This window comes from Montipora foliosa, chromosome 12 (genome assembly GCF_036669935.1).
Source record: "Montipora foliosa isolate CH-2021 chromosome 12, ASM3666993v2, whole genome shotgun sequence".
NCBI lineage: Eukaryota > Metazoa > Cnidaria > Anthozoa > Scleractinia > Acroporidae > Montipora > Montipora foliosa.
The window spans coordinates 21035214-21044610 of NC_090880.1; the positions used below are offsets into that span (position 1 = coordinate 21035214).

General features: G+C 38.9%; 1 protein-coding gene across 1 annotated transcript; it reads right to left on the bottom strand.

Annotated features, from left to right (window-relative positions):
• Positions 1 to 7543: 7543 nt before the first annotated feature.
• LOC137980980 (probable diacyglycerol O-acyltransferase tgs1) lies at positions 7544 to 9196 on the bottom strand. The gene has a single exon (XM_068828359.1). It carries the CDS (start codon positions 9194 to 9196, stop codon positions 7544 to 7546), a length of 1653 nt encoding a protein of 550 aa, XP_068684460.1.
• Between the last annotated feature and the right edge of the window lie 201 nt (positions 9197 to 9397).

The following is a 9397-nucleotide window of genomic DNA, read 5'->3' on the forward strand; positions in this document are numbered from 1 at the left end:
TATAAGAAAATTTCCAGAATAAGAACTGGTAGCCAAATGTTAAATACTTCGAGAGTTATAAGCGTTCAAAGGAGATTTCCTACTCTCATACATTTGGCTGCGTTCGAAGTGGTTTGTATTAGGGGCGTAGTCCTGGGGTGGTGACTCGATAATCACGCTATATTTTAGTGAAGGACATTTTGAGTTGGCAGGTGAGTAGAAGAGAGTAATTTATGTAATGTGGAATTTAATAATCTGTCCAGGTATTTGTTAGGTTTGTCTTTTTCTTATGGCGAGTTGTAGTAAAACATAGTGTTGATGTCGACATAACAATGTTCTTAGTACCGTGGGGTTTCGCGTGACACCTGTTGAAAACATTATGTTGTGTTGTGGGCTTAGTTTATACGTGTTATAAGGGTTTTTATTGTGCGGAATAGATCAGGAATCCATTTGCGAAAGTGGAGTTCAGGGAGGGGCTATTGAGTGTCACAATGAATTAATGTGTGTCCTTATAGGATTTTTATAAAGCAAAAATGGAAAAGGAAAATCAAACACAACAACAATGTTTAATATCTCAACTCAATAATTCAACGGCAACAATCAACTGAAGTCCAAGGGGCCTACTTCATTAACATGATAAGAAAAGAAAATATAGGAATGTTCATCCCAAAATAGGAACAAAGCGGTCATCATAAAACCCGCGGGACTGAAAAGCAATGCAAATAGTGTGCGCTCTGTGCAGAACGCAATAATTGTGTGCGTGACCGGAAACCAGTTTTTGTGTTTTCGTTACACGCAATGCAATATCGGATTATCGTATGACTCCGTAACTCATATCATAATTTTATAATTCTCCCGGTACTGTTAAGGAAAGTTATTAAATATTTTAGATACCATCGTTGAGACTTGCAAAGCATCTGTTACCGGTTTGGATTGGAATCAATGCAGTTAACAACTGTTTTAAATGTAAACAATTATCTACGATTGCACTTAACCCTATGATTGGGGCATGGAATGTGGACTTCGGACCACGGAATTGAAACTGGATATTGACCACGCTATTTTAACCCACTGCAATATTCTGAAATTAAAATCCTTCCAACAAAATGTAGGTTACTAATGGCCTCTTGTTTGATGTATGATAGCCTTTGTCACTTCAGGTGGTACCAAAAGCTCAATTGGCCCACGGACTAATTATAATAACCACTTCCCACCAAACATGAGTTGAATAGTGATGATGACACTAATCGAGCCTCAAAGCTAGCTTTTTTTTATTGACTGCAAACTTGCATTGATACATCTTTTTTCTTCTCGTGGGTAGTCTGCGACCAGTCCCTTCATAAATCACTCGAACCCGCTTTTCCGAGGCAGTCGTGTTTTGTCACGCCAACGAATAAAAAGACCGAGAGCGGCTTGGTCTTTTTCCTCGTTCGCGTGACAAACCACGACTGCCTTAGTGGTCCTGTACCTCGACTCAGTTCACGAAGGGACTGCTCACAGTCTATCTTGCTGCATTTGCTCGTTTGTCTCTACAGCTTGTGCCGCTACGAATAAAATAAATATAAATAAAAAGGCCAATAACGTATCTCATTATATAAATCTAAAAGGGAACCATCTACATACAAGCTATTTCACGAGATCGTTGATCTTCGAGATCAATACCAAGCGAAGTTTTCACTGACTTGCCATATTAAGGACCTTTAGATTCTAGGAAGAGGACGAGAACGAGTACGAAATTTCACTGCCCGTTTTTCGCGAAAAGACTTAGAAGATTTATAACCCAGACGATTAATCTTACTCTTCGTTAGCACTGTAGGTTGCTCAGTTATTCTTATTAATGGTAACTGAGCCTTTTTGCTGATCGAAAAATGCCAAAACTGCTACCCTGTTGTTGACTTGTTTTGACACGATTTTAAGCAAAGAGGACGGCTACGGCAACGATAACTTCAGTACAAAATATAACTTAGCGCTATCGCAAGTATTTCGCGATTATTCGGTCTTGTTCACCTTGTACAATACAGGCGAACTATCCTGTAACTGAATGGGTACGAACGGTTTTAAAGTCACAACAGAAAATGAATGTTTCATTGTTATCCCTATGTTATATGCTCACGTTGTCGTCAAAACCTAAAATATGGTGATTTAAAATCCATTACCTGCTGATAGCCTTAGTAAATAAAGAATAAATGCTATACCGAGTAATTGCATTGTGACTAAACTTGATAGACAGCAAATGCAAGGAAACGATGTTATGTGCTTGTAATATTTCGATATAAATCTATATCATCTTCGGACTAAGGCGGGATACAAGTAGCAGAATTTTAAATACTGCGAGATTGTGCAACAGTATAATCACGTGAAAATGAAAAACAAAGAAACGAAACTGTCAAGAGAATAGGCGGAGTTCTCTACTGGCTTTTAAGCCATTGTTCAGAAATGGTGATAAACGCTTAATATAGCAAGCTTCTTTATATAGTAATAGATTCCAGTTATAATCGCGATCTATTATGTTAGTGTTATCACGCACGGTTTGGGCGAGGAATTCTTTGTTGATTACAGTAGTAGATGAAATGTTCTCATTTGTAAAAATATCCGGTAAGTTGTATAAATCTTGTATGTGTTTGATATTATCACAATCGCGAAGATGTTTATATATAGCGCTTTCTTTGTCCGTGAGTGCATGTTCTTGTGTTCGGACAAACAGAGTTCTGTTCGTTTTGCCGATGTACGAAGAATTACAACCAGGGCAGATGAATTCATAAACAACATTTGATTGGCTTAATTGTGGCGTTTTGTCCTTAGTGCTTGTGAAGAAACACAATTTTGTTGTCTTCTCTTTTATTCGGATGTCAGCATTCGGATCGACGAGACATCTACGAAGTTTACGTTTAAGCTTCTTAACAAGTTGTGTTGTTAGGTCACCGACGAATGGGATGGTAAGCCAAATAGTGGGATGCTGGTTGTTGTGGGAGGTATCGTTGGCAAGATGATTTGAAGCCCTTTTCTGTGCGTGTGCTGTAAAGCGATCAATTAATAGGTTGGCAACACGTTTAGGAAAACCATTCCACGATAAAAACTTCCTTATCAACTTAAGCTCGGTTTTAATTTGTTAGGAGTGCAGATTCGATGTATGCGGTCAATCAGTGCTCTGACCCAAGAGGTTTTGTGTCGCCAAGGTACAAAGCTGTCAAAGTTAGTGTACTGTCCGGTAAACGTATCTTTTCTGTAGATGCCAAGGCCGTCACTAGCGATGTTAATGTCCAGAAAGTGCGGAGTGCTGTTTTCAAATAAGTCGAAAGTAAAGCGGATATTTCTATCAAACTTGTGAAAGTGTTCCAAAATAGTGGTGATTGTGTTGCGTTTAATGAGAAGGAGAGTGTCATCTACGTATCTGCAATAGAAGGCAATTAATTAGACCCTGATTGATGAGGCTATTTATAATTTCATGTTCAAATTCTGTCATGATAATATTTGCCAGCACTGGACCGAGCGATCCACCCATGCTAACACCATCGGTTTCTTCATACAGCGAATGTTCCTCTCCAGCGGACACTGAAAATCATTATAGATCGAATCTACAATAAGAAGCTTGTCAAAACCAAACTCAAGAAATCTACACTTCGCAAACTTATCCGCGACACATGCACGAAAACTGTCTTTTCTTCCAACAACCAGCTGTATGAACAAACCGATGGTGTTAGCATGGCTGGATCGCTCGGTCCAGTGCTGGCAAATATTATCATGACAGAATTTGAACATGAAATTATAAATAACCTCATCAATCAGGGTCTAATTGCCTTCTATTGCAGATACGTAGATGACACTCTCCTTCTCATTAAACGCAACACAATCACCACTATTTTGGAACACTTTCACAAGTTTGATAGAAATATCCGCTTTACTCTTTACTTTCGACTTATTTGAAAACAGCACTCCGCACTTTCTGGACATTAACATTGCTAGTGACGGCCTTGGCATCTACAGAAAAGATACCTTTACTGGACAGTACACTAACTTTGACAGCTTTGTACCTTGGCGACACAAAATCTCTTGGGTCAGAGCACTGATTTACCGCATACATCGAATCTGCACTCCTAACAAATTAAAACCGAGCTTAAGTTGATAAGGAAGTTTTTATCGTGGAATGGTTTTCCTAAACGTGTTGCCAACCTATTAATTGATCGCTTTACAGCACACGCACAGAAAAGGGCTTCAAATCATCTTGCCAACGATACCTCCCACAACAACCAGCATCCCACTATTTGGCTTACCATCCCATTCGTCGGTGACCTAACAACACAACTTGTTAAGAAGCTTAAACGTAAACTTCGTAGATGTCTCGTCGATCCGAATGCTGACATCCGAATAAAAGAGAAGACAACAAAATTGTGTTTCTTCACAAGCACTAAGGACAAAACGCCACAATTAAGCCAATCAAATGTTGGTTATGAATTCATCTGCCCTGGTTGTAATTCTTCGTACATCGGCAAAACGAACAGAACTCTGTTTGTCCGAACACAAGAACATGCACTCACGGACAAAGAAAGCGCTATATATAAACATCTTCGCGATTGTGATAATATCAAACACATACAAGATTTATACAACTTACCGGATATTTTTACAAATGAGAACATTTCATCTACTACTGTAATCAACAGAGAATTCCTCGCCCAAACCGTGCGTGATAACACTAACATAATAGATCGCGATGATAACTGGAATCTATTACTATATAAAGAAGCTTACTATATTAAGCGTTTAACACCATTTCTGAACAATGGCTTAAAAGCCAGTAGAGAACTCCGCCTATTCTCTTGGCAGTTTCGTTTCTTTGTTTTTCATTTTCACGTGATTATACTGTTGCACAATCTCGCAGTATTTAAAATTCTGCTACTTGTATCCCGCCTTAGTCCGAAGATGATATAGATTTATATCGAAATATTACAAGCACATAACATCGTTTCCTTGCATTTGCTGTCTATCAAGTTTAGTCACAATGCAATTACTTGGTATAGCATTTATTCTTTATGGTGATTTAACGTTGTTGTTTTGTGGACCTGCGAGTACGGCAGGGAAATGCACGGAAATTCATGTTGCACGTGCAGCACGAGTATTTTTCCTTTTTTAACCAATAGTATTCTTGCTTCGTGGCGTCCCCGTTGCCGTAGCCGTCGCCTTTCCTGGACGGTGCCTACAATTGTTATCGCGCGTACGTTCTGCGCATCTCCAGATACTCTGATCTCCTATCGCTGATATTCACTAATACAGGGATATTTTTGCGCGGTTTAAAACTATGCGGAGAAAGTAGATCTTAGTAAGTACTCTTGGTATTCAAAAAGAAATTGGGGGTAACCATGCATTTTTGAGAGATAATTAAGTTTCAATTTGAGAAAGAACGCCACACATTGCTTTGTATTTTACAGCTTTTTACAAATATTATTCATGAATTATCTTTGAAAAATGCGTGGTTACCCCCAATTTTCTTTTTGGATTTCAATAACACTTGTTAAGATCTACGTTTTTCCCGCCAAAAAGACGCTACAATAGTTTGCGCGCGCTCACTGTGGTTCTATGAGAAAATCTCGCACTCGTAGTCGTCCTCGTCTTAGAATCGAAAGCTCTCTATTGCCGAAAGTTGTACGACCTCTTAACTTATTGCCACAGTAATGTAAATTGAACATGAAACAAACACAGTAAAGGTCGAATAACTTCTCGCTCCACAGCACGACGATTGTTTATTTCTTTTATGTTTTTCAGGACGCTTTTGGAGACCAGGTTCATTTTAAGAGTGCTACCGCCCCACACAGGCTTAGTTTTTACCTTTCTATTGAGAAAAAAACCGGCGAATTAAGGGGGAAATTCGAAACGCAGAGCAAATATAGAGGAGGATGTGGGTTACCACCGTGAAATTAAAGTCGATTTTTGCGTGCCTCACTGATATTGGACGTTTTGACAATTTCATTATTACTATTCTTTGTTTTTTAAAGACGGTCAATATTTAGGAACAAGTACACCATGTTTATGATTTCTCAGATTTAAGAGCTATAACGTTGTTTGCTTTCCCCAGTTTATACTTTCAAAAAAACTATGAACAAAACTATTTCGCTGCTTAAAATTGCCCTCTTTATTGAATCCATAAGCATTGTGGCTGTATATTCTCCTGGTACATACAAAGTCAAAAACAATCCAACAATTATCAAGTTAAAACTTTCAAAATTCATTACATATCATAGCGTCAGGTCTGTAACAACTTATCAATTTTTATGCGTAAAATAAACAAGAAGTCTTCCCCGGAGGGCCTTCGTCACTTCCTTTGGCATTTATAGAAGACAAATGAATTCTCTTTCGTCTCAAAATGTAGGCCAAAGGGGTAAGTAATGGCGATTCTAGCCTACTTCGAAATTGCTTCTAATGCTGAGTCAGTAAAATATTTTTATGATTATCGATTTAAGAAAAAAACCAGCATAGAAACTAGAAAAGGCGTGATTCCATGATCTCGTACAGCTAAAACCTTCGCAATTTGCAAATACTCAGGGCAATGTATGGAGATAAACAAACAAACCTTTATTTTCCCTAATACGCTAAATAATATAATTACATTTATTTAATAAAAAAGGAGAAGGCTGGCTACCTCGAATAACTACAAAGTTAAAGAGATAGGCAGCCGGTTTTGTGCATATATATTAATAAAAATTTAGGTCGGCATACACGCTTACGCACAAAGGAATACAACACAAACAACACAAAAAAAATTGAAGGGATAAGTACTTTACCTTATAACTAGGAGAATTTTAGAGCAAAAAAGAAATTATACCTAAGTAGTAATATGATAATCAAAAACAATTATTGCAAAACAGTTGTACAAATCTAATTCGTGTAAATATGCAAGAACAAAAATTAATGTCCAACATCTTCAGTTCAAAAATATTGGTTCTTTTGTCTTTTCTTGAAAACAGATAAGGAGTAATTCGGATACTAATTGCGAATTTGAATTTATATTATAAAAACCATGAGAAAGCAGCCATCAGACGGCTTCGCATTTTCACAAAGGCAGGCTTCTTGACATACCTATGGACTATTCACCGATGCATGCTTTGTCTCTATAAGCTTCTGTAAACAACTTTGGAAATCAGAATTTAAAGCACCACACGCGGAGGAACGAAAATATATTTTGAAACATTCCAGCTTCGGGACTGCATAAATGAATCCCTTCTAATAAGGATTTATCAAAGGCCACGACTAAGACTTTAAACCTACATATTTTACGAGTTATATAGACGTCTTTGTACTTTTTAAAAGAAGATATGTCAAAGCAGAGAACTGTACTATATTATAAAATGTTTTCTTGAATGTCTTGAAAACAAATTAAAATGAGCCCTTGAGTGGATTGTACTGACTTTTTCTCGTCAGATCATTTCATTTCAAGTCGGGGATATGACACATGCAGGGCTAAAGCTCCGTATGCATCAGCTACATTGTATATACGATATCAGCGACTCCATGTTTAATGTGGCACACATCATCTAGCTGTGGCTAGTACATTGCAATACGTACTCGATTCTTAAACTGAAGATTCATGCCAAAGGCTTTCAGGTTCCTCGTTGACGCAACCCGAAGTATGGGGAATACATTTTGTCAACTCATTGACAGCTTTTCCAAACTCTTCCAAAAGGACTTCGGGATCCGAAAGCACAGCTGTATCACCCTGGACTCCAACAAAAACTTTCCCTGTATAGGTAAGAATGGATAGTGTAACCCCAAGGTTTTCCTTCTGAGGAGGCCAAAATACCAAGTATTTAATGCGAACGCCTCTCACAGAGAGCATTTCCTGAGGACCACGGACATTAGAAAGAACACCACTTAATTTTCTGCTCAATGTGGAATTGGTTTTAGCGTTCAAAAACTGTGGATTCACCTTTCCAGAAAGCGAAAAGACTGAGGCGGCTGCTAGAGGCTCGCCAGAAATTTTGGCTCTGTCCATGCGGGCCTTGGTCTCATATAATTGATCGAGGGCGCCTTCGGTAGCCACCGGTAGCTCGGGGAAAATGAAAGAGAACCTGTTTTCCAAGTCAAGTTTTTGTGATGTTGCCTTTGCTCGAACATCCACTGGAAGAGCTACAGTAAAGTCATCGGGATTTTCAACGCCTTTTCTCTGGAAGTATCTCCTAAGTGCGAGGGCCATGCATGACATCAACACATCATTGACAGTGGTGCCAGTAGCATCCTTAATCTCTTTTATGAACTTCAGGTCAATAGGCTCATTCCAAGTAATTTTTCTTTTCCAATTAAGTTCAGGCCCGTGCAAAATGCTGTTGTCAGATGACTTGAATTGCAGCTTAAATAGATATCTGGGTGCTATCAACGCCGCTTTCGCCAGCAGGAGAACACGGCCTGTGGATGAGTAGTTTTGAAGGCCTCTTTGAATTGTAGCATTATCTGGTAGTTGATGAATGAGGAATCTTATTAAAGAAACACCATCAGCCATAGCATGATGCACTCTAAACATCACTGCGAAATCGTTGTCACCAAAGTTGGTTGGGATACAGCAACAGTACCACGGAGATCGCCCTTCAGGAAGAGGCTCATTGCTGAGCATAGAAACAATCGCTTCCAATTCGTCTTTGGAGCTGGGAATCTTTCCCTTCCATGGAAAGACGTGATTATCGATTGCAAAGGAATGGTCTTCTTCGAAGAAGTATTGGAAGTAACCAGGTCGAATAAAGCAGCGTACTCTTGGATACAATGGCACTCCAAAATCTTTCCTTGCGTCCACGAAGCGCTCTTCAATAGCATCGCGGAGCTTTTGAACTCCTTCTTCAAAAGTGCCTTTGCTTTCGAAACAAATTACGGAATTGATAATCATTTGCTCTGCTCCAGCGTCCGTAAGAAACACTGCGTCCATTGGAGCCAATGGGATTTTGTCTGAAGTTTTGGTGACTATCACTCGCTCCACTGTCTTCAGCAAGAAAAACAGCAACATAAACGGAAGAATCGGAAGAGTAAAAACGAGCAACAGTACATGGCACAAAATGCATTGTATAATGAACCAAACAGACGATACAAACGATGAAATACACCCAATACAGGTTTTCTTTCGAGTGGTTGTATGACTCCTTGTCTGAGTGTATTCCTTACGCTCTGTCTCAGGTGAATTAGCGTTTATGTTGTCATTAGAGTCCTCTAGCAGTTCATTCAGCGCCGCGTCATTCTTCATGTTATTGATAAATTACAACGCTCCAATGTTACATACTTAACCATTTAAGACCAACCCAAGAATGAAGAGACATGTAAATTTTTTCCCTTTCATAGACATAAAGATGAGCATAATTGGTCAATAAACTCTTGATTTGAAAAAGTGGTCACGGTTCAGTTTGCGACAATACGCTTCACCGCAATCCCCAGCAATGCTGTCTGC

Coding starts and splice junctions, on each gene's coding strand:
- LOC137980980 (XM_068828359.1), bottom strand. CDS start 9,196: ATGAAGAATGACGCGGCGCTGAATGAACTGCTAGAGGACTCTAATGAC.